A 26,597-nucleotide genomic window follows, 5' to 3' on the forward strand; every position below is an offset into this window, starting at 1 on the left:
AGTCACTCCCTGAAGTTCTCGCCTTGCTCTCTGAGGTGAGCTGCATGATTGGGCGGTAGGTCGCAGAGGGGTAGGCTTTTGGAAATCACATGGTTTATATCTCCAGCTCTGTGAGACGCCATTTTGGAGGAAAGTTTGGAATTTCTACAAGAAATAAGGAGGAAGAAGTAACCTTAGAGGGAAAGAGAGGAGGGATCACACACAGAGAGAAGTTTGACACGAATGCATTATAACGCTGGGCTGGATCGGGGCTAACAGAGAGTTAGACGTTAGACTTTGCACGGCATGAGTTGAGGTGCGCCACCGGGCTGGGCTTTACTAAGTTGGGTTAGTTTTGTGTGTGTGTTTTGTGTGTGTGTGTGAAAAGCCTTAATCATTTCCTCTCCAGGCCAGGTGCAGCAGTAGGCTACGTTATATCAGCCCAGGCATGCAGCACTAGCCTGCACGGATTTAGCCCGGGTTACACTGCGGGTTTGCATAGATTTTTAGCACGGAATCAGGCTCCTAGTTGGTGCTAAACACCCGCTGTTTACTGCCGTGTGCGTGTGTCAGCCTGCGCGCTGCGCTGCACGGGGCAAGGAGCCTCTCTAGCGGGGAACTCCAGCACGGCGACCCGGTGACGCTCACCCGGTGTACCGGGACTTCGGTGGTGTTTTGTGGAACACTTCCCCGGCGTGTGTCTCCGTATCTCCCCCCCTCCTCCTCCTCCTCCTCCTGGCCTGACTGCTGCTGCCTGGAGGGAGAGTTTGTTGGAGTGTTTTGGGGGAACTTGCTGTGTCGTCGTGGAGCTCCTCCGACACAGCAGCGGCAGACAGCGGGAGAGAAGGCTTACATCATCGGCTGTACAAACATAAGAAGCAGCCTGTCTCTGGAGGTGTGTGTGGCTACTGAGCTAGCTCCATACCGAGCCGAGCCAGACCCGACCATGCCAGTCAGAAAGAAAGGTAAGCCGCCTTTCACCTATGAACCAGCAAGCTAGCAGTGCTAACGGTAACACCGATCCAACTACAACCGAGCCCCGTAGACCTGCCTAACACACTGACATACATACAGAACACACACACTCTGCACTCTGTTAGCACACAGGGAACTCGGGAGAAAAGCAGGCTTATTTGGGCCATGAGCCGTGCTGTGCCGTGCCGTGCCAGGTCAGGTAAAGTGAGTTAAAGTAGGCTAGCCGGTTAGCCACTGTTGCTAACCAAGTTGTTTATGGGGCAGCTTGTCTACTCTGGAGACAAACCCAACTCAAAATAACTCACATACAGCACATATTCAACAGTCACCACTATAGGCTGTCACTTTATGGCCATTCAATGTATTATAATAATAATGCAATTATTTTTTCATTATTAATAAAGTAATATCCCTATGGTGTTGAACAATATTCATATAATATTGAAAAATCACTATGCCTACTTTTACTCTAATTTGGACACAAAAACGGTCATATTTATACAGGGACTTGTATGCATGTGGTACACAATAGTGAATTTAAATTAATTTAACTTCATATTATATTTTATGTTCCACGTCATTGAGGAATATTTCTGCTGAAATGCAACTATTGAGCCTCTCAAAATCACTTTTCTTGAAACAATTTTAAAGTTCTGAAAAGTGTATTATAAGAAACACTTCAAATCTGAAGTGCAATATTCTGTCAAATAATTAGAATGAGTTTTTTGTGGGTATCTTTCAGCCCTGCATGATCCGAGCATTAGACCAAAAACATGAAGACCAGTTTTAGGAGGTATTGATGAGGTCTCCTGTATTATAACTCCCTTCATTCATTGGAAATGGATTTAGCATGAATTAAGGAATATAAATGTAAGTAAAATCTAAATGTAAGGCTATTTTAAGGGATAACTCACTGTTGGTAAAGCAGCCTGTTGACTGAAAATCAGATCCAAACGTTCCCTCACCGCAGTGTCCCCCCGCCTGTGTCCCCGAGAGACTTGAGACTTGATTGGACTTGTGACCAAAGTCTTATTTATTTATTTATTTGTTTATTTGTTTATTTGACAGGGAGGACGGTACATATTAATGAACATTGCTGTAAATATGCCAGAATTAGCCAAAAGGCTAGTTTACATCTGTAGTCCCTGGCCAGATGTTATGTTACAATATACTCTTAAAACAACAAAAAAGAGGTGAAGATAAAACACAATTATTGAAATAAGATGCAAACAGCAACTCATGATAATTGATCAAATTGACGTGTTATAGAAAATGTTGATGTTAATGATAATAATACAGCTAAAGTCAAGTCTTGAGACTCAATTCTTGAGACTTGACTTGGACTTGCCCTTCAAAGACTTGAGACTTGACTTGGACTCTAGCTCAAAGACTTGAAACTTGACTTGGACTCTAGCTCAAAGACTTGAAACTTGACTTGGACTCTAGCTCAAAGACTTGAGACATGACTGGTACAAAATGACTTGTGTGCCTCTCTGTGTCCCTATGTCAGATGCGCAGCGCGCCATGCTGCTCCTGGAGGAGTACCGTGTGAAGCTGAGCCACACAGAGGACCGGCAGCTCCGCCTCTCCATCCAGAGGGTCATCGACATCTTCCAGAGCAACCTCTTCCAGGCTCTCATAGGTACCACCACCTCGCAGAGAGAGAGAGATGAGAGTAGATCAGTGGGTGACATTTGAACACTGAACCTCTGATAGATTTAGTGTCTATCAGAGAGATGGAGATCAGAGATTTAGTTTTAAAATGAAGGATTTCACCCTGGTTATTTTTTATTGTAACCATTAGCATGTGTCCCCCAAAACATGCTAATTATTAGTCATCATCAAAGTAATTGAAAAGACTTAAATTTGATCCAAGTGAGTGTTTGAATCCTGGGTCGCTTTTAGTAGATTCACCAACAAAACTTTAATAAATAATGAATTACGTATTTTGTCATCTAATAAGTCATGCTTCTCCCTTCCCTCTGTCGTCACAGATATCCAGGAATTTTATGAAGTGACCTTATTGGACAGTCAGAAGTGGGTGGAGTCTTCCAAGGGGGCGGAACCCATGCAGCCGGTCAACCTGTGGGACTTCTCCAGCCTTCAAAGCCCCACGGTGGCCTCCGACACTCTGCCCAGCCTTAGCACCAGCATCGAGGTAAGAGACAAAAAACACACCGATCAGCTGGGAAACTAAATTCTAGGGATGGGCATCGAATTTCGAATTTTCGAATAATCGTTGTTATTATCGAGGTCGACTTTTATTATTGAAAGTCGAAATTCGATTTTTTTTTTTTTTTTTTTTTTGAGTGAAATGTTGCATTGTCTCCCCTGATTCTAAGTATAGTCGAATCGCTTGGTTTGAGCAAGTAAAACCATTTTCATAAGCATTTTAAGCAAGGTTTATGGAAAAATGAATGGCGGATGAAATCCCATGAAGAGGGAGAGGGGGTGACTTTGGCACCCCTTTGGCACTCAGACCTGAGCCTACTAAATATTTAATGAACCACTCATGATTGTCAAAACTGTTTTTTATTTTCGAAAATGTCAATGTCATGTAACATGTTCTTTACTTCAGTGGTGCAATGCTTGTTTGAGCTAAAAATCCACAGCAGAAGCTTTTTCTATTAATTAATAAAGCCTTAGACTTAGAATCAGGGGAGACAATGCAACATTTCACGCACAATTTTCTTTTCTTTTTTTTTTTTTCTTTTTTTTACATTTTACATTTTTTTTTCTTTCGAATTTCGATTAAAAGTCGACTTTGGCCAGCGAATTTCGAATAGTGTTTTTGCTAGAAATGCCCATCCCTACTAAATTCCTGCTGTAAAATGTCAGTTGATCAGTTGAATTCAATAATACAATTGCTTATTTCCATTCAGTACACAATCGGAGGTTGATATTCAAATCTTTCCAGCGATGCCATTGGCTGCTAGAATGTAAAGAACAATTTAAACATGTCATTACAAAGTGACAATAGTATCATTTAGATGGAGAGCTTGTAAAACTGATGGTCAAGAGTCTCATTAGTGATGACTACAGCAGAATAACATGGAGCTGATATCACCATTCATGTTCCTGACTCTGTGGCTCTGTCCTGTATCTCTGTCCTGTTGCTCTGTCCCGTGTCTCTGTCATGTGTCTCTGTCCTGTGTCTCTGTCCTGTGGCTCTGTCATGTGTCTCTGTCATGTGTCTATGTCCCGTGGCTCTGTCATGTGTCTCTGTCATGTGTCTCTGTCCCGTGGCTCTGTCCTGCGTCTCTGTCATGTGACTCTGTCCTGTGGCTCTGTCCTGTTGCTCTGTCCCGTGGCTCTGTCATGTGTCTCTGTCTCGTTGCTCTGTCCTGTGTCTCTGTCCTGTGTCTCTGTCCTGTGTCTCTGTCCAGTGGCTCTGTCCTGCTCATCTTGTCCTTCTGTTGGGTTTTTCATGTTTCATGATTTGACTCTGGGCTTGCTGGACTCTTGTCATCACATTTTTCCACCCAGCATCATTCAAGTGCCTTCACATTTAGCCATTTTTAGACACTTTAACAGTGAGCAGGTAGGAGGTTTAGTGCCTTTCTCAATGGCACTTCAGCATCACATATGACCTTTGCTGGAATTGAACCTGTCCCGTCAAGGAGCCCTAATCTAGAGCCTCCCTCATCTCAGTTCATATCCGTCCGTTTTGTTTGCAGCTTTGTGAACTCTTGACAGTTTACTGCATGTTACAGCACACTGTTTACAGCAACACCTCGCTTTCCAGCACACTGTTTACAGCAACACCTCGCTTTACAGCACACTGTTTACAACACCTCACTTTACAGCACACAGCTGTGTGCGGCTCACAGCTGTATTTTATTTATTTAAAATACAGCACACTGTTTACAGCAACAACTCGCTTTACAGCACACGGTTTACAGCAACACCTCACTTTACAGCACACGGTTTACAACTACACCTCACTTTACAGCACACAGCTTTGTGCGGCTCACAGCTGTATTTTATTTATTTATAAAAATAAATACATAAAATGCAGCAACACCTCGCTCATTCACCTCTTCACCTCTTCAGTCAAATACACCGCAATGCATCATCTCAGCAGGGGGTTAGCTGTGTGTGTGTAACGTGGGAAGATGTTGCTGACAGAGAGAGAGAGGCTGTGTGTGTGTGTGTGTGTGTGACGTGTGTGTGTGTGTGTGTGTGTGTTAATAGCAGCTTCAAACTACACCCAGATGTGTTGACAGTGACACATCATGTGAGAGTTAAAGGGATAGTTCATCAGTTGTTCATGAGGTCATTAGCTGCTCGTTAGATGGGGACTTGGACTTGAGTCGCACTTAAGTCACACACACAGTGACTTGAGACTTGTCCTCAATAACTTGACACTTGACTTGGACTCTAGCTCAAAGACTTGAGACTTGACTTGGACTCTAGCTCAAATACTTGAGACTTGACTTGGACTCTAGCTGAGAGACTTGACTTGGACTCTAGCTGAAAGACTTGAGACTTGACTTGGACTCTAGCTCAAAGACTTGAGACTTGACTTGGACTCTAGCTCAAAGACTTGAGACTTGACTTGGACTAGCTCAAATACTTGAGACTTGACTTGGACTCTAGCTCAAAGACTTGAGACTTGACTTGGACTCTAGCTCAAAGCCTTGAGACTTGACTTGGACTCTAGCTCAAAGCCTTGAGACTTGACTTGGACTCTAGCTCAAAGACTTGAGACTTGACTTGGACTCTAGCTCAAAGACTTGAGACTTGACTTGGACTAGCTCAAATACTTGAGACTTGACTTGGACTCTAGCTCAAAGACTTGAGACTTGACTTGGACTCTAGCTCAAAGCCTTGAGACTTGACTTGGACTCTAGCTCAAAGCCTTGAGACTTGACTTGGACTCTAGCTCAAAGCCTTGAGACTTGACTTGGACTCTAGCTCAATGACTTGAGACTTGACTTGGACTCTAGCTCAAAGACTTGAGACTTGACTTGGACTCTAGCTCAAAGCCTTGAGACTTGACTTGGACTCTAGCTCAAAGCCTTGAGACTTGACTTGGACTCTAGCTCAAAGCCTTGAGACTTGACTTGGACTCTAGCTCAATGACTTGAGACTTGACTTGGACTCTAGCTCAAAGACTTGAGACTTGACTTGGACTCTAGCTCAAAGACTTGGACTTGCAAAAAATGACTTTTGAGCATCTCTGCCTCATGCAGCAAAACATGTGGTCATATCTGCAGTTGCATAGTGTTCGCAGACAAAACACCATTTTCAAGTCAAATGATGGTTCATGAATGCATTGGAGGAAGACTAGGATTTAACTCCTGGTGATCTTCTATGATGTGTATGGATTGGAAATGACCATGAGGAAACCATGAGCCAATTTAAATGTTTGAGTGAACTACCTCTTTAAAGCACCAAGCCAACATTTCACCACTTTTGTTGTTATTCCATCTGAGCCGATGATCCAGCAACGAGCTTTGTGTTGTGTTGTGTTGTGTTGTGTGGTGTTGTGTTGTGTTGTGTTGTGTTGTGTTGTGTTGTGTTGTGTTGTGTTGTTTTGTTCTTATTTGTTGTTTTGTTCTTATTTGCTGGAGGAAGAGCATTTCTTCTTCTTTGTGAGTCTGAAGTGGTCTTTGCTTTCTGCTGACGTCATGGCCTTCTCAGAATGTGACAGGTGGAGTTGGGTCATGCAGCTGTGAGCTCTTAGTCTTTGTTTTAGTGTTAGACTCTAGTAAGACATCTGGCTCAGATGTTTGTTTGACCCTGCTTGGAGTCCCAGGTGGGTGGGTTTTACAGCATCAAGACCTGAGCATCTGCTTTTGAGCCCCACGTAGCTTCATCCTACATGCAGTACAGCAGTCTGAACATAGCTAACAGCTAACAGCTTGGATGAACTGCCGAGCCATATACCTTTAAAACACTCCACCCATTTTCAACCAGTAGTGTGTCAGAAAACTGTCAACACTTTTGCAGTCCTTCATTTATTGACAATTGTTGAGAGTTGATTTGAGTTAAGTTGTGGAGCAGTGATATCATTTGTGCATGAATCAATGACATCACTGGTCCACCACAACTTCAACATCAACTCTCAATAACTGTTAAACGAAATGAATGACTGATATACTACTGATGATGTAATGATACAAAGCTGGTTGAAAATCGGCGGAGTGTTCCTTTTAACTCTCTGGCAGTCACTGTGCGGCAAGCCCCACCCGCCTGGCACCGCCCCACCCGCCTGGCACCGCACCGGGCACGAAACAAACCAAGCCATGTGCAAACAGCATGTGAGCCAGGTATGGCCCTAAGTTTTCTGTTTACATTGAACTCCTTCTCTCTCTCTCTCCCTCCTCTGCCCACTTACAACTTTGTCTGGGTGTCTCTCCCTCCTCTGCCCACTCTGTCTGGGTGTCTCTCCCTCCTCTGCCCACTCTGTCTGGGTGTCTCTCCCTCCTCTGCCCACCCTGTCTGGGTGTCTCTCCCTCCTCTGCCCACTCTGTCTCGGGTGTAACACGGGCCGCTCGTAGGACTCGCCCCTCCTAATAGAAATCCTGCACACGTTGGCCTGCACACACGTAAGTACTGACGCCTGTGACTGCCCCCGGTGGGTGGGGCGTGTCGGTGTTCTCCACCTTCGCTGCATGTCCCATCAAGTCTCCCATGTGCTTCGAACCGTGGGAGTTGGAGGGGTCTCTGGGTCCGGGGTGAGGGTTGCCCAAACGGCCTCAAGATGGCGCTCTAACTGATAACACATCTATGGATAAGGTAACACTTTATTTGAATAGTCCGCCTACAGAGAGTCTACAGCAGGGGTGGCCAAACCATGGCCCGCGGGCCAACTGCAGCCTGCTGCCCGTTTTTAAGTGGCCCGCCATGAATTTAGATTTCCCCCCCCCCCCCCCCCCCGTTTTAAAGTTTAAAACGAAGAAAACGGGGAAAAAACGGAAAAAGAAAGAAAAACAAACAAAAAACTGGGGATTCCCCCTATTTCGTTTTTTCAATTTAAAACCATTGAAAATGGGTTATACTTGGTACCCTGACCTGGTCTATTTATTTTTAAACATTTTTAATACTGAATGAATGTTTAATACTAATGTTATGTTAAATGATCTCTGTCTTAACCTGTTGGCACAGGAAAAGAACATTTGAAAACATGCAGAAATACCCATTGTAATAGGTGAGCACATGAATAAACTGTGTCATATATTTATTTAGGTAGAAATTAAATTTTTGATGGCACAAGGATTTTCTGGTCCAATTTTTTTGCCGCAAAAACTGCCATGCTTAATATTGTTTGACCCGCGACCCTTATATTTTTCTGTATGCCACCCACAATCAAAAAAGTTTGGCCACCCCTGCTCTACAGAGTCTTTGTATTATTTCAACAGCTTATGTTACAAGATGTCCAGACAAAGACAAACAGACAAAGACAAACAGCTGAATTGTTGAATGTCAACTAATAAGCTGTTGAAATGATACAAATACTCTGTAGGTGGACTATCCCAATAAAGTGTTATCATAAAGGGTAACACATCTATGGATTCAATGTCAAACATTTGACTAGTTACTAATCCGCTGCTGCTCAAACACCTTATAAACACAATTTGGTATTTGACTTTCCTTAGTGAATTCAAAGCAAGCTGGGGCTGAAATAGTTGCAGATAATAGTGTTTGTTTTAACCTGCTTGGATGCCAGACGGGTGGGGTTGTTGACTATAGGGAAGTGTGCTAAAATGGCCTTCACATGCTTTGTGACGTGATTGCCTAAAACACTTTGGAACTTTTTGTTTTGTGGCAAACCTGGTGCTAAAGCAGGCTAAACAAACCTGGTGCTAAAGCAGGTTAAACAAACCTGGTGCTAAAGCAGGCTAAACAAACCTGGTGCTAAAGCAGGTTAAACAAACCTGGTGCTAAAGCAGGCTAAACAAACCTGGTGCTAAAGCAGGCTAAACAAACCTGGTGCTAAAGCAGGTTAAACAAACCTGGTGCTAAAGCAGGTTAAACAAACCTGGTGCTAAAGCAGGCTAAACAAACCTGGTGCTAAAGCAGGCTAAACAAACCTGGTGCTAAAGCAGGCTAAACAAACCTGGTGCTAAAGCAGGCTAAACAAACCTGGTGCTAAAGCAGGCTAAACAAACCTGGTGCTAAAGCAGGCTAAACAAACCCAAAAGCATATTTGCAAATACTATTAATACTGCAACACTCTCCTGACCCTGGGACCTATGACGCCCATTAATTCACTTTCATCTAATAAATAATAATAATATTTTATTATTATTATTATTATTATTATTATTATTATTATTATACGCACATTTTTTTTTCTTACTATGGTTTCAGGATTACCACACCTGAACTCATTTGATTGGTCGCTGCAACTGCCACTCTGCTTCTTCTTAGCTCTTTTATATCTGAACATCTAAAGACCTTTGTTAGCACAGTTAAAATGCGGTTACAACATCGCCGTGTGCCGAAACACAAATTTGTTTCAACATTTTCTTTCTTTCTTTCTTTCTTTCTATTCCCCCCCCCCCCCAATTTTTCTCCCCAATTGTACTTGGCCAATTTAATTTCCCCCTGCTGCCCCGGTCGCTGCTCCACCCTCTGCCGATCTGGGGTGAGCCGTAGACTAGCACCACGCTTCCTCTGAGAAATGGGCAGTTGCCAGTTGCTTCTTTTCACCTGACAGCGGGGAGCATCACCAGCAGGACGTAGCACGTGGGAGGATCACGCTGTTCCCACCAGTTCCCTTCCCCCCGAACAGGCGCCCCGACTGACCAGAGGAGGCGCTAGTGCAGCGACCAGGACAAATACCCTCAATCCGGCTTCCAACCTGCAGACACTAGCCAATCGTGCCTGTATGGACGCCCGACCAAGCCGCAGGTAACACGGGGGCACGAACCTGTGACCCTCGTGTCGGTAGGCAGGGAATCTAACCTGTAGTCACTTTGTTTCTGCATCATGAGGAAACATGTGCACTGCATGCGTAGTTTAAACAATAGATAGGCCTAGATATAATACATGTAGTGTCTCTGAGGTTTATTAAATGTACACTGTATCGTCACCGTCGTCATTATCATCACCACCACCACCACCATATAATAGTTATATATACCGTAAATTCCGGACTATAAGGCGCACCGGTGTATAAGCCGCACCTTCAAAGTTGACTATTTTTTTCTTATATAAGCCGCACCGGACTATAAGCCGTGGGTGTTTTAATGGTATTTTTTTTTTTTTTTTTTTTTTTTTTTTTTGTGTTTTAATGTTTAATTACCATATGTAATGCTCCCATTTATTAACATTTCAACAAAACAACATAACACAACACCACCTGTGTTGTTATTTACAGTGCACACAGTGTCATACAGTGTCATACAGTGTGGTGAAAAGAGGGCAAGAGAGGAAATTAAAACAGAAGTGGCTTTATAGTTAGAAAGAGTGCTAAAAAAGAGAGATTTTTTTTTTTTTTTTTTTTTTTTTTTGAAAAAATCCATAGATAAGCCGCACCGTTATATAAGCCGCAGGGGCCAAAAAAGCCCAAAAAACGGGAAAAAAGGTGCGGCTTATATTCCGGAATTTACGGTACTGTATAATATTAATAAATAATACAGTAGCAGACTGTATTATTCACATACTGCAGCTAGAGCAGCAGCTAACCCGTGTAGTTTGGTCGAAAATAGAAAATAGTTTCGACAGAAACTGCTCACAACAACGTCTGTGGATTATCTTGATTAACCGGGTCAAGATTTCTGGAAAGATGCAGATTGCGGTCGAGTTTTTCACTTTTCCCCCAGCGTTTTGAGCACCACAAGCCGTGTGCCATCCAGTTCCATTGTATTAGAGAGAAGGCAGACATCTCTATGACCAAGATCTCCAAAACTCTGCAACTCACACCAAAACCATCTAGATGGATAAATAGCACTACAGGTGAGAGGGGGAAAAATCGGTTTGATTTAAAGGGTGAGTTGTGCCTTTAACCAGCCGGTGGTTTGAGGAGCAGACGGGAGGCTGGGAGGTTCTGAGCTTCTCATGGTGAAGATGGAGGTGGTTTGAGGAGCAGACGGGAGGCTGGGAGGTTCTGAGCTTCTCATGGTGAAATGGAGGTGGTTTGAGGAGCAGACGGGAGGCTGGGAGGTTCTGAGTTTCTCATGGTGAAGATGGAGGTGGTTTGAGTAGCAGATGGGAGGCTGGGAGGTTCTGAGTTTCTCATGGTGAAGATGGAGGTGGTTTGAGGAGCAGATGGGAGGCTGGGAGGTTCTGAGCTTCTCATGGTGAAGATGGAGGTGTTTGTTACTCGGGGATGAGAACATGGTGTGTTGTGTAGTTGACTCATAATGAGGTCGGGCGAGTCGCAGGACGAGTCACATGATGCGAGTGCATGATGACTTAAAATATTCATACAAACCACCAACATCACATGTTAACACATTGACTGCCAGCCGTTTTTTTCTTGCTGTAGGTAGCTTCTGCCAAGCCGTTTTTTGAGGATTGTGGCTCATTTTACAAGAGCCGAGGATTATTTTCTGCTTGGAGTTTGTGAACATACAATATCTCAAAAGTACTAATAGAATGTGTACTTTCTCTGTCTAAAAGAGTTAGTTTGTAGAGTTAGTAGTTATGTAAGCATTAGCAGTTGAATACAGCATGGTTTTAGCGTCAGAAAAAATATTCAGAGATAAACGGCTTTTTGTGAAATTCGATAGAACTGTCATTTTAACCATTCATTTTTGGCATCAGTAAGACCTAAACAATAGTTTTGAACAGTAATTTCCTCCATAACAGCAGTAAACTTCCCTCTGCTCAACTCCTCCCTCCTGTGGGCGTTCTTTTTGGCTGCAGCGCCATGTCACAAGCACTTTCCTACCTTTGCAAATGCACTTTCTCATACTCTCGACCTCTCAAATAAATTTCTGAATAGAAATTAAATTACTCTAAATTATAGCGAAAAAGAAACAAAAAATAATGGGTTGAAAATCCCATTCTAAAAGCCTTTTAGAATGGGATTTGTTTCCAATTTGGTGTCGGACTAGGGGGCAGTCCCCGCTTGTCACCAGTTTGCTTTGCTGCTGCTGTGCGGGTGTGAGCCTGTCTGTGCGGCCGCTCTTTGAGGAAGTCTGGTTAGACTCGCTCGCTTCTTGGAGTTTTGGTTGAGGGCTTTGATGAAGCTTTTGCGATTCTGGTCATATTTATGCTGCGTGTTTCAAAGTGTGTCCCACCCACAATCCACTATGCAAATCTGCAATCCTGCACCGCCAGCAATCAGCGCGAAATGAAAGCGCCTTCGCCAATCCACCTTCATGAGAATGGCTTCAGTCACACTGCTTTTTGCTTGCCTTCCTCTAGTCAGGAAAGCACTGTCACCACTTAGTGGGTCGGTGGAATGGGTTGTACACGTTGTACACGTCCAATACTTATATAAGATATGTAAAAGGGTTAGATGCACAACCCCCCGTAAAAAAAAAAAAATCGATGCCAAGAACGTGTTTACACGTTGTTGGCAGTCAACAGCTGGATTCTGAAAACGTGTTTACACGTTGTTGGCAGTGAATGTGTTAAAAAGATGGCTTGTTTTGTCTTGGATTTGCAATAGAATCAAATTGATGATTAAGTAAAAAAAAAAAAAAAGCCAAACAATACATCTTCATAGAAAAGGTAAAATTCAGATGAATCAATATTATAATGGGAAATCAGAGTATTCCTACTTCCACTTCCTGCCGTGGTGAATCATGTGTGGCTTGCGTCAGAATGCCCAGCTTTCCCACAGCACTTGAATGCACCATCGCTCTGGAGCAGCAGTACTGGGCTTCAGTCCGTTCTGCTCTGGATCCCGGGATGAAGGAAGACCGAAGGAGTGACGGGTCTGTCCGGTGAGCACACGTGCTCTCACCGGGAGATTCTGCCTGTGTGTGTGTGTGTGTGTGTGTGTGTGTGAATAGCAAGCCATGTGTGGGGACGGTTAATGAGCGTGAGATGAGATGCTGATCTCCCGGGCTCTCCTCCTTGTGCCTCTGAAGGATGGACTGCATCTGTATCGTCACCACTAAGGTAACGACTGGAACGCTTGGTAACAACCAGTGTTGAAGTCGAGTCAGAGTTCCACTCGAGTCCGAGTCCTGGACTCATATTCAGGACTTGTGACTCAACTTGGACTTGAGCACTGATAACTTGGACATGGACTTGGACTCCAGCATTCATGCATTTGGACTCTGAAGTTGGAGACTCAGACTTGTTAATTGATAGACAGTTTTTTTGTTGTTGTATTTTTGTATTTGTAATAGGCTGTAATAATTTGGCATACGATATTGATAGCTATATTAATACAGTGACATTATTATTTCATGCAAAGGCAGAGACGTGTTCTACCTAAATGCGGATTCACATTCACTAACTCTGGACTTGGACTTGGGTTATGGGGACTCAACTCAGAATCTTCTTTGGTGTCTTGGACTCAGACTTGAGACTGGAGATATAGTGACTTGACTACAACGTTGGTAGCAGCTAACATGCATGCCCGGTAGATGTTCAATTAGGCCAGTGGTTCTCAAAGTGGGGTTCGGGTACCTGCAGGGGTCCTCCAGGAGTCTCCAGAGGGTCCCCAGCTATTCATTTTCACTATTCACTAATTCCATCCATAAGTAACACAATGATAGACTATGAGTATTCTGGTCATGGGTTTCCTATGCTTTCTGTAATAAAACATCTAAAAGCAAAAATCGGATCAGATGGGCGACCCTGGGGAGCTTTTCTGAACCATTAGGAACCACTCTTCAATCCGGCAAACACCCGATCCGCCCAGTAGCTCCGCCCAGTAGCTCCGCCCAGTAGCTCCGCCCAGTAGCACTTCAACCAATAAACAGGTCAACTTCTAGACTTGGTTATTTTCCCCACAGTATTATGATATTAAAATCTGGCACGTTGGCTGCTAGCGAGTCTCAACCAAGTGGAAAAGTGAAGATTTAATTGAAATAAAAGTCAGTCGGTGTTGCAGGTTATTGCCTCATCCTTGTATCATTGGTGCATCCCTTTCTCTGCACACTGTTGAGTTACCACCGCTAGCTACCACCGCTAGCCACCACTAGCTACCACCGCTAGCCACCACTAGCTACCACTAGCTACCACCGCTAGCCACCACTAGCTACCACTAGCTACCACCGCTAGCTACCACTAGCTACCACTAGCTACCACCGCTAGCTACCACTAGCTACCACCGCTAGCTACCACTAGCTACCACCACTAGCTACCACCGCTAGCCACCACTAGCTACCACCGCTAGCTACCACTAGCTACCACTAGCTACCACCGCTAGCTACCACTAGCTAGCTACCACTAGCTACCACTAGCTACCACCGCTAGCTACCACTAGCTACCACGGCTAGCTACCACGGCTAGCCACCACTAGCTACCACCGCTAGCTACCACCGACAGCACCATGCTTTAGTCTCTCTCTCCCTCTCCATGCCAGCACCATGCTTTAGTCTCTCTCTCTCTCCATGTCAGCACCATGCTTTAGTCTCTCTCTCCCTCTCCATGTCAGCACCATGCTTTAGTCTCTCTCTCTCCATGTCAGCACCATGCTTTAGTCTCTCTCTCCCTCTCCATGTCAGCACCATGCTTTAGTCTCTCTCTCTCTCTCTCCATGCCAGCACCATGCTTTAGTCTCTCTCTCCCTCTCCATGTCAGCACCATGCTTTAGTCTCTCTCTCTCTCCATGTCAGCACCATGCTTTAGTCTCTCTCCCTCTCCATGTCAGCACCATGCTTTAGTCTCTCTCTCTCTCCATGTCAGCACCATGCTTTAGTCTCTCTCTCTCTCTCCATGTCAGCACCATGCTTTAGTCTCTCTCTCTCCATGTCAGCACCATGCTTTAGTCTCTCTCTCTCTCTCCATGTCAGCACCATGCTTTAGTCTATCTCTCCCTCTCCATGCCAGCACCATGCTTTAGTCTCTCTCTCTCTCTCCATGTCAGCACCATGCTTTAGTCTCTCTCTCTCTCTCCATGTCAGCACCATGCTTTAGTCTCTCTCTCTCTCTCCATGCCAGCACCATGCTTTAGTCTCTCTCTCTCTCTCCATGTCAGCACCATGCTTTAGTCTCTCTCTCTCTCTCCATGTCAGCACCATGGTTTAGTCTCTCTCCCTCTCCATGCCAGCACCATGCTTTAGTCTCTCTCTCTCTCTCCATGTCAGCACCATGCTTTAGTCTCTCTCTCTCTCTCCATGTCAGCACCATGCTTTAGTCTCTCTCCATGTCAGCACCATGCTTTAGTCTCTCTCCCTCTCCATGTCAGCACCATGCTTTAGTCTCTCTCCCTCTCCATGCCAGCACCATGCTTTAGTCTATCTCTCTCTCTCCATGTCAGCACCATGCTTTAGTCTCTCTCTCTCTCTCCATGCCAGCACAATGCTTTAGTCTCTCTCTCTCTCCATGCCAGCACCATGCTTTAGTCTCTCTCTCTCTCCATGTCAGCACCATGCTTTAGTCTCTCTCTCTCTCCATGCCAGCACCATGCTTTAGTCTCTGTCTCTCTCTCCATGTCAGCAGCACCATGCTTTAGTCTCTCTCTCTCTCTCTCTCCATGTCAGCACCATGCTTTAGTCTCTCTCTCTCTCTCTCTCCATGTCAGCACCATGCTTTAGTCTCTCTCTCTCTCCATGTCAGCACAATGCTTTAGTCTCTCTCTCTCTCCATGCCAGCACAATGCTTTAGTCTCTCTCTCTCTCCATGTCAGCACAATGCTTTAGTCTCTCTCTCTCTCCATGTCAGCACCATGCTTTAGTCTCTCTCTCTCTCTCCATGTCAGCACAATGCTTTAGTCTCTCTCTCTCTCCATGTCAGCACAATGCTTTAGTCTCTCTCTCTCTCCATGTCAGCACCATGCTTTAGTCTCTCTCTCTCTCTCCATGTCAGCACAATGCTTTAGTCTCTCTCTCTCTCCATGTCAGCACAATGCTTTAGTCTCTCTCTCTCTCTCCATGTCAGCACCATGCTTTAGTCTCTCTCTCTCCATGTCAGCACCATGCTTTAGTCTCTCTCTCCCTCTCCATGCCAGCACCATGCTTTAGTCTCTCTCTCTCCATGTCAGCACCATGCTTTAGTCTCTCTCTCTCCATGCCAGCACCATGCTTTAGTCTCTCTCTCTCCATGCCAGCACCATGCTTTAGTCTCTCTCTCTCTCTCCATGTCAGCACCATGCTTTAGTCTCTCTCTCTCTCTCCATGTCAGCACCATGCTTTAGTCTCTCTCTCTCTCCATGCCAGCACCATGCTTTAGTCTCTCTCTCTCTCTCTCCATGCCAGCACCATGCTTTAGTCTCTCTCTCTCTCTCCATGTCAGCACCATGCTTTAGTCTCTCTCCATGTCAGCACCATGCTTTAGTCTCTCTCTCCCTCTCCATGTCAGCACCATGCTTTAGTCTATCTCTCTCTCTCCATGTCAGCACCATGCTTTAGTCTCTCTCTCTCTCTCCATGTCAGCACCATGCTTTAGTCTCTCTCTCTCTCTCCATGTCAGCACCATGCTTTAGTCTCTCTCTCTCTCTCCATGTCAGCACCATGCTTTAGTCTCTCTCTCTCTCTCCATGCCAGCACCATGCTTTAGTCTCTCTCTCTCTCTCCATGTCAGCACCATGCTTTAGTCTCTCTCCATGTCAGCACCATGCTTTAGTCTCTCTCTCTCTCTCCATGCCAGCCCAGCACCATGCTTTAGTCTCTCTCTCCCTCTCCATGTCAGCACCATGCTTTAGTCTCTCTCTCTCCATGTCAGCACCATGCTTTAGTCTCTCTCTCTCTCTCCATGTCAGCACCATGCTTTAGTCTCTCTCTCTCCATGTCAGCACCATGCTTTAGTCTCTCTCTCTCTCTCCATGTCAGCACCATGCTTTAGTCTCTCTCTCTCCATGTCAGCACCATGCTTTAGTCTCTCTCTCTCCATGTCAGCACCATGCTTTAGTCTCTCTCTCTCCATGTCAGCACCATGCTTTAGTCTCTCTCTCTCTCTCCATGTCAGCACCATGCTTTAGTCTCTCTCTCTCCATGACAGCACCATGCTTTAGTCTCTCTCTCTCTCTCTCCATGTCAGCACCATGCTTTAGTCTCTCTCTCTCTCTTTATGTCAGCACCATGCTTTAGTCTCTCTCTCCCTCTCCATGCCAGCACCATGCTTTAGTCTCTCTCTCTCTCTCCATGTCAGCACCATGCTTTAGTCTCTCTCTCTCTCTCCATGTCAGCACCATGCTTTAGTCTCTCTCTCTCTCTCCATGCCAGCACCATGCTTTAGTCTCTCTCTCCCTCTCCATGCCAGCACCATGCTTTAGTCTCTCTCTCTCTCTCCATGTCAGCACCATGCTTTAGTCTATCTCTCTCTCTCCATGTCAGCACCATGCTTTAGTCTCTCTCTCTCTCTCCATGCCAGCACCATGCTTTAGTCTCTCTCTCTCTCCATGTCAGCACCATGCTTTAGTCTCTCTCTCTCTCTCCATGCCAGCACCATGCTTTAGTCTCTGTCTCTCTCTCTCTCCATGCCAGCACCATGCTTTAGTCTCTTTCTCTCTCTCCATGTCAGCACCATGCTTTAGTCTCTCTCTCTCCATGCCAGCACCATGCTTTAGTCTATCTCTCTCTCTCCATGTCAGCACCATGCTTTAGTCTATCTCTCTCTCTCCATGTCAGCACCATGCTTTAGTCTCTCTCTCTCTCTCCATGTCAGCACCATGCTTTAGTCTCTCTCTCTCTCTCCATGTCAGCACCATGCTTTAGTCTATCTCTCTCTCTCCATGTCAGCACCATGCTTTAGTCTCTCTCTCTCCATGTCAGCACCATGCTTTAGTCTCTCTCTCCCTCTCCATGTCAGCACCATGCTTTAGTCTATCTCTCTCTCTCCATGCCAGCACCATGCTTTAGTCTATCTCTCTCTCCATGTCAGCACCATGCTTTAGTCTATCTCTCTCTCTCCATGCCAGCACCATGCTTTAGTCTCTCTCTCCCTCTCCATGTCAGCACCATGCTTTAGTCTCTCTCTCTCTCTCCATGTCAGCACCATGCTTTAGTCTCTCTCTCCCTCTCCATGTCAGCACCATGCTTTAGTCTATCTCTCTCTCTCCATGTCAGCACCATGCTTTAGTCTCTCTCTCCCTCTCCATGTCAGCACCATGCTTTAGTCTCTCTCTCTCTCCATGTCAGCACCATGCTTTAGTCTATCTCTCTCTCTCCATGCCAGCACCATGCTTTAGTCTCTCTCTCCCACTCCAGGTCCCAGATCAGCCCTGTACCTACTGTGTATGTTACAATGTGACAGAATAATACACTGCAGGTCCCAGATCAGCGGCGCCCAGCTGACAGTTGGCAGGTCAGAGGTCAGACAGCCTCTCTGCCCACGCCTGCCCAGCATGCTCTCTGCTCCTCCTCTCTCACCTTCTGTTCTCCTCACCTCCCCGCCTCCGGCCGCCTGGGACACTGCACTGCCACACACACACACACACACACACACACACACACACACACACACACACACACACACACACACACACACACACACACACACACACACAACTTTCTCTCTCTCAGTAAACAACAAGCCTGTTAGTCTCTCCCCAGACTCAGATATGACGCTGAATGGCTGCTCAATGACTCTGTGCCACTTCACAGCCCCTGCTGCGGTTTTCAAGGCGGATCTAGCGGTCAAAATTGAATGACTGACAGGTCGTAGCACCAATGAGAGAGTGGTTAATTTTCAAAAGTCAACAGTCAGGTTGGGTCGGTGCGCCTGAGCTCTAAAGTCATTACTGATTGATTGGTGGTGGGGGGGGGGACTAATCACTGGCCAGGATTCTGACACCAGTTGGTACTAGAAGTGGAGATATCTATATATATTATAGATATATTAGGAGATATTTCATCGTGTGTTGAGTCCCCGAAGCACAACATGTATTTCAGCGCCGTGAGATGTGTGTTTTAGCAGATTTTTAACAGCTGTACCATCGGCCTCCGTTCTATGGCGTATAGGGTTAGGGTTTATGGGTTTAGTCTATGGCGTATCTATGGCGATAATGACTAACTTCACGACTGTAGCTCACTGTACTGCTTGGACAGTGCCGGTAAAGGCAGGGGGTATCTTGGCTATGTGGGGGAAGGGGGGGGGGGGGATGTGGCAAATGAGCTAAACTTAAAAAAAAGTGGTGTATCCCAGGGGTGGCCAAACTACGGCTCGTGGGCCAACTGCGGCCCGCTGCCCGTTTTTAAGTGGCCCGCCAATAATTTAGCAAACTTTTTTTTTTTTACTGAAAAACGGGGAAAAAAACGGAAAAAGGTTTTTAGCAATTTTTTTTTTTTTTTTTTTTTGGGTTGCTAAAAACGTTTTTCCGTTCTTCTGTTTTAAAGTCCCTGGAAACCAGAAAGATTTTTTAATTATTTAACATTTTGAGTTCATCACATCACAGGAACCAATGTTAATAAGCCACCAGCCAAATTTGAACGATGATGAACGTTGCAAAGTATATACCGTAAATTCCGGACTATAAGCCGCACCTTTTTTCCCGTTTTTTTGCCTTTTTTGGCCCCTGCGGCTTATATAACGGTGCGGCTTATCTATGGATTTAAAAAAAAAAAAAAAAAAAAAAATCTCTCTTTTTTAGCACTCTTTCTAACTATAAATCCTATATAACTATAATAAGTTTTAATTTCCTCTCTTGCCCTCTTTTCACCACACTGTATGACACTGTATGACACTGTGTGCACTGTAAAAAACAACACAGGTGGTGTTGTGTTATGTTGTTTTGTTGAAATGTTAATAAATGGGAGCTTCCTCAAACAGCCTTACCCTTACATATGGTAATTAAACATTAAAACACAATAAAAAAAATAAAAATAAAAACATTAAAACACCCGCGGCTTATAGTCCGGTGCGGCTTATATAAGAAAAAAATAGTCAACTTTGCAGGTGCGGCTTATAGTCCGGAATTTACGGTACATTTAGGTTTGACAGTCATGACAAAAGTCATGAGAATCAATTCGATTTTAGACAGTCTTTTCTCCCACAGACTGTGTGGGCGTGTCCCGTGTGTGTGCGTGCAGGACTGCAGCAGGTCTCCTCCGAGAGAGAGAGAGAGGGAGGGAAACGGAGAGAGAGAGAGAAGGAGAGAGAGATGGAGTGTGTGTGTGTATTCGCTCGTTGCTCGGCGCATACTGACAGAGAAAGAGAGACTGCCGCTGCGAGTGCACAGCGCTAATGTGTGTGTGCGTGCGTGCGTGTGTGTGATTCGATTAAATCTTATGACGTGATAATTCATTTTAGCGGGCTCGCTAAAATCAATTTTAGCCACTTCCTCTTCAATGAGGAAGTGGAAATCCAGACCTTGTAGAAAAGTGGCGATTTTGGGGGTTTGGGTTGAAAGTAATGTCTCCTACTTTCTGAGGCACACAATTACTCACATAAGAGAAGACCCTACATTTAATAGTTAGATTGTTTTTGTGGATTTTGGTTTCCAGGGACTTTAAAGTTTAAAACGGAAAACGAAAACGGGAAAAAATAAAGAAAAAGAAACGGAAAAACAAAAACTAATTCCCCCCATTTTGTTTTTTCAATTTATAACCATTGAAAATGTGTTATACTTGAGTACCCTGACCTGGTCTATTGACAGTCAAAAAGTACTTTTTTTTTTTTTTTTTTTACGGCTAATTAGCCGGCAGCCGGCACTTATGGAAAACACTGCTGGTGCTCAACTGAACTCAAATCAACTCTGAATAAGTGTCAAACTAAAAAGAATGGCAGAACACTGATGTTCCAAAACAAAGCAACAGAAGTTGGTCATGTCTGGGTTTTCCAACAGAGCCTCATTGTTACTGAGCCTGGCCATTTGTGTTATTTATCTTTCATTGTCTTTAATTTGACATCTTTCTTCATCTCCTCATGATGTTTTTGATGATGATGATGATGATGATGATCATTATTATTATTATTATTACAGAGGTGTGGAGATGAAGCTCCTCGCTGCGCTACCTCTTCTTTGCTCCTATCTTTTATGTTTTTCCCTTGGGTCAATCTCTCACTCTCTCCCTCTCTCTCCCCTCCTCTCTCTGTCTCTCTCTCTCTCCCCTCCCCCTCTGTCTATCTCTCCCCCTCTCTCTCCCTCCCTCTCTCTCTCCTCCCTCTCTGTCTCTCCCCCCCCTCTCTCTCCTCCCTCTGTCTCTCTCTCCCCTCCTCTCTCTCCTCCCTCTGTCTCTCTCTCCTCCCCCCTCTCTCTCTCCTCCCTCTGTCTCACTCTCTCCCCTCCTCTCTCTCTAGCCATTTGTATTCATGTTATGGTTTTCCTGCATATTAAACTGAGCTGTCATATCTGTAGCACTTGCTCTCTGCCATGCTGAATAATGCATTGCCCTCTCTCTCTGTCTGTGTGTGTGTGTGTGTGTGTGTGTGTGTGTGTCTAGCCGCTTCTAAACATGAAGTCTGGATCATGTCCGGCTAGCCAGAGCAGGATATTTTCCTGTTTTACCTTTCTAGACATGAGGAGTCTGTGTTTAGAAACAGCTGGAATGGTCAGTATTCTCTCTGCCAGTGGGCGGAGGGAGAGGGTGCGGTAGCATGTATCGATAACAAGAAATGTGATATGGAAACGGCTTTAGCGAATCTGTAACAAAACTCCATTAAAAAACATGCCGTTTTAACGGAGGGTCCATTCCGACCATTCAGGCAAAAATGAGCGCTTTGCCTTTGTTACATAAAGCCGCCCAGTCAAAATAGTGGTTGCACCGTCGTCAATCACTGTGGGTGATCTATTTTACAAGTGGCATTCAAGTCATATCTGACTAGTTTTCAATTTATTTCTCCCCACAAAGTTAGGCTAGGCCTATGTCTCGATATAGGCTGTCAGTCAGTCAGCTCCTCTCCGCAGCTGTGTTGGACGCTCACAGTCACACAACACTGGCTGCCTCACACAATAGACTTGGCTGCATCCAACTCGAGAAAACTTTTCAGACCCTCCTGGAGACAATCTTTCTCAGAAGAGACTAACGTTGGCGACAAATCTGGAGACTTTTTCTGACATGGGAATGATGGGATTAACATTACCAGCAAGCAGCAGTAAAAGCAGGCAATGACGATAGCTGGGTAAGTCCCGCTAGCATCGATGCTAAGTTAGCAAAGTACAGCGAGAGCGCAGCTGAAGCTAATTAATATGGACGTTAACATCCATATTAATATATAGCCATGTGCTTGCGCGATGACATCCTGTATTGGCGATGTCAAAGGGTGGCGATTGACGATCTGACTGAGGTCAAAATCGCGCAACTCTAGTAGGCTATATCATCTCCCTTGTTGCATTTTTAAACTGGCAGATGGGGGACAAAGAAACGATTCAACTTTTAGTTGTTTACTCACCTGATTTGGCTCTCTTCCAAATAATCCAGCCATGTAATTAACGCTATGTCCATTCATGAAAATAATGATGGGACATTAATGGTTTGTAAAGTGCCACCACCCGCCCACTCAGACATAACGGCTACATGATCTGGATCATGAGCTGCCAGTGTTAAACAACAGCAGCTTTTCCTATAATGCGGATCCTATACTTGGGCTTGAGATGGATATGATCCGGATTCGCGGGAGTGCGCATAATCCGGCTAATTGTTGTTTAACATGCAGGCCAACCGGCTAGGAGCTGGTTATAATCCTGATTCCACTGTGTCTGTGTGTGTGTGTGTGTGTGTGTGTGCGTGCGCTAGCATAGCGCTCTGTAGCCAACCAACTGCTAGTTTTAAACTCTGACGTCATCGTTCCACGATCCGATCCAGATTTCATTCATAACTTGTGCTGGACCATAAACCCACTCTTAAAATGAAACAGTGCTAGTAAGTAGTAGCCTAGTAGTAGTGAGCTAGTAACGTCAGCAGTTAGCTAACTCAACAACATGTCCGTAGTTTTGGAGATATTTTAGTCTGACCGTTTTTGAAATGTTACTTTAACACGTTAACTGCCAACGACGTATTGATACGTCAAGCAGAATCCAACCGTTGACTGCCAGCGACGTATTGATACGTCAAAAATATCGTTTTTTTTTTTTTGACGGTGGATCGTTGATCTGGCCCTTTTGCATCTTCTATTATACTGTTAGAGCCGCCGGGCGTGTGCAATCCATTCCGCCGACCCACTGAGTGGCGACGGTGCTCAGACTATTGAGTGTTGTTTGGCCAGAAACGCACGCATTCCAGCTGAGCTCAACCGAGGACCCAGAAGCGAACGAGCCTCATTCTCATACTGTAGGCGAAAACCTTTCACACGGGCGCACGGCGGTGGGGGGTTCCAAAGGTGGACTGGGTGGAAAGCACACTTTGAAGCGCGCAGCATAAAGCCTAGAGTCACACAAGGCTTCGTCAAAGCTCTCAACCGAAAATCCAAGAACGGATTAAGCCACATCCACGCTCGCCGACGAGGGGCCGCCAGACAGGGAGGCTGCTGCTCACTGCTCAGACAGGCAGGAGAGACTGGCTTGTGACTGACAAACGCTGCTGAAATCCACCAGACACGCCCACGGAGGGAGGAGTTGTAAGGAGAGGGGGTGCGGGTGCTGCTATGGAGGAAATTACTGTTCAGAACTATATTGTTTATGTCTGATGTCTCACTGATGCCAAAAATAAATGGTTAAAGTGACTGTTTGATATTGAATTTCACAAAACTGCGATTATCTCAGCTTTTTGTCTCAGACGCTGAAACCATGCTGTACTCAACGGCTAATATCTACATAACTACTAACTCTACAAACTAACTCTTTTAGACAGAGAAAGCACACATTCTATTTAGGGATGCAACGATTATTTTTTTTGATCCACGATTATAGTCTGAGAAAAAACCACGATTATCACGGTTTCACGATTATTGTTATGGACGTATAAAAATCACATGAGCATTCTCTAAATAGAGGTTTTATTGTATTTCCCCCACAATCTTAACAGTTGCTGCCTTCCGGAATACTAATGCACGATATGGATTTTTACAGCCGATAGTATAGGCCTACGCTAACCGATAAATATTATCCTGGCCAATAACCGATACGATAAACATACTATGTTACTTTTTTCACATTTTTGTATTTAAAAAAATAAGTTCTTAACCTGTATTTTATGCACACCTGGGATTAAAAAAAGAAGAAAGGGCAGATGTAGTGAGCAAAGATGGATGATTTAATATTCCATGGCTCTGACCTAATCAAATCTAACTGACATCACTATTGTGAACATAAAACAAACAACATTTCTGATATAATATGATTGTATTAGTAAAGTGTATCACTCAATATTCAATACAAAAAATATTTTATTATTACTTTATAGAAGCGAAAGCCTATAGCTGCTTAGTCTGCAGAAAAAAACACAAAAGGCATAGTAACTTAGACTCTTATTGGCATGTTACTGGCAACTAAATGTGCCGTCTGAAATGAATTTTGCATTGGGGTCAGTTCTATTGAAGTGATGATGGGGCAGGCATGGAAAGCCTCACTATAAGCCATCATGTGTCGTTTCACTTTTTACTGGAAAATGCTCCCTCTGGATTAAAGAAAGGACACTCTGTGGTGTTGACTGGTGTTTGTTATGTAAATGTGCGCATTTGTTTTCCTTGTCTCAGTCAGATCATGACTGCCAAGCAGCTAGCTACGTTAGCTTCACGTTATTAGGCCTACATGTAACGTTAGCGGGTTGCTTTTGGAGTTGACACAAACCCTTGATGTTTCTTTTCATGTAAAGCATGAGGTTCTCTATGGTTTAGGCCAGCGCTGGGAGCATGAAGTGCTTTAAATGCGGGGATGTTTGGTCACAACGAGCTTGAGGAACTATGTACGCCAGGCCATGGCCAGCTAGCTAACATTAGCCACAACAGCTAACGTTAACGTCAATGACTGTATGTTAACGCTAAACAAATCCGCTGCCTCTTCCCCACGTTTGGCTTAACGTAACACCAGCTCAGACTTTCCCCTAATCTCAGAAACCTTGCGGGACATGTATTGCAACATTTATGTTGGGCTGGCATCCATGGCTAGGCTACAGACTGGCTACTACTGGGAGACATGGCAGCTGCCTGTGTTTGGTGCCTCCGCTAAATAGTCCGTGCGGAAACGAAGCGAGAGAGACAGGTTCCTCTCCTTCCAGCGCCGTCTGCGCCGCATGGGAGTTTAAACTGACGGACTGTTGTGAAACAAAACACTCGGTGTAGCGGAGCCTCTGCGGTTATATAACCGTGACGTTTTAAATCGTGGTTAATAGTCAAACCGGTTAACCCCTGCATCCCTAATTCTATTAGTACTTTTGTGAACTTTGTGTTGACAAACTCCAAGCAGAAAATTATCCTTGGCTCTTGTAAAATGAGCCAGAATCCTCAAAAAAACCCTCTGGCAAAAGCTACCTACAGTAAAAAAAAAAGGCTGGCAGTGAATGTGTTAATAATTTTGAGTGGATCAATTGTTTTGGAAATATCTAATGACCTGAATTTAATATTGTGGAATATTATGAAGCAGGTAACTAATGCTATGAAAACATTGATGACCAAACCAAATACTAACTGATGTCTCAGTAGGAGGAGCCAGCTAGTATATAAAGGGGGAGGCTCCACCTCCTTGGGAGAGTTGCAATAGCTCTGTATCGGTATCGGCAGATATCCAAATTCAGGTATCAGAATCTGAACTGAAACAAAGTGGATCGGTGCATCTCTATCGTAAAACTACAGTCCAATTCCAGACCAAAACCATAGAAATGTGCTGTCCAAAGCTGCCATGTATTTAGGGACTGAAATAGCATTTGGTTTGTCTGTGGTTTGTAGCGTCTCCTCCTCGGTCTGTCGTGGGTCATCGTAGGGACAGGAAGTGCTTGAGGTTTTGATGGACTTCACGCTGTGCAGATCACAGAGCGCTGCTTCCTCTTCCTGTTTGTGCTGAGAGTGTTTCCATGAGCCAAGTTCCCTCTGGTCCGCTCTGCACACTGATACTGGCTTATCTACATGTGTGGCTGTGAGGTACTGTAGTGTTGTAGGCTTATCTACATGTGTGGTTGTGAGGTACTGTAGTGTTGTAGGCTTATCTACATGTGTGGCTGTGAGGTACTGTAGTGTTGTAGTCTTATCTACATGTGTGGCTGTGAGGTACTGTAGTGTTGTAGTCTTATCTACATGTGTGGTTGTGAGGTACTGTGACGGCATTAGCTCGGGAGGTAGAGCAGGTCGGCCAATGACTCAAGGGTTGGCGGTTCGAATCCCGCTCCCTCCCAGCTGTTGTTGTTGTGTCCTTGGGCAAGACACTTAACCCTCATTGCCTCGTATGAATGGGTATGAATGTCTATGAATGTTGGTGGTGGTCGGAGGGGCCGTAGGCACGAAATGGCTGCCACGCTTCCGTCAGTCTTCCCCAGGGCAGCTGTGGCTACATCACCCGTAGCTTACCACCACTGGTACGAATGGTGTGAATGAATAATGATTTCTGTGAAGCGCTTTGGGTGTCTAGAAAAGCGCTATATAAATCCAATCATTATTATTATTATTATTATTATATTACTGTAGTGTTGTAGTCTTATCTACATGTGTGACTGTGAGGTACTGTAGTGTTGTAGTCTTATCTACATGTGTGGTTGTGAGGTACTGTAGTGTTGTAGGCTTATCTACATGTGTGGCTGTGAGGTACTGTAGTGTTG

At 44.8% G+C, this 26,597-nt stretch overlaps 1 protein-coding gene across 3 annotated transcripts in view; it reads left to right on the top strand.

The window, feature by feature from the left end:
* Positions 1-267: 267 nt before the first annotated feature.
* Positions 268-26,597, top strand: part of dlg1b (discs large MAGUK scaffold protein 1b) — a 143,662-nt gene continuing 117,332 nt past the window's right edge. For all 3 annotated transcript variants that reach the window (XM_083659531.1, XM_083659532.1, XM_083659533.1), the window contains exons 1-3: positions 268-944; positions 2,465-2,596; positions 2,949-3,112. In XM_083659531.1, the coding sequence (XP_083515657.1) occupies positions 926-944; positions 2,465-2,596; positions 2,949-3,112 (315 nt within the window). In that variant the 5' untranslated portion in view covers positions 268-925. The remainder of the gene's footprint in view (positions 945-2,464; positions 2,597-2,948; positions 3,113-26,597) is intronic.

The sequence above is a fragment of the Poromitra crassiceps genome (assembly GCF_964638095.1).
Source record: "Poromitra crassiceps genome assembly, chromosome: 23".
NCBI lineage: Eukaryota > Metazoa > Chordata > Actinopteri > Beryciformes > Melamphaidae > Poromitra > Poromitra crassiceps.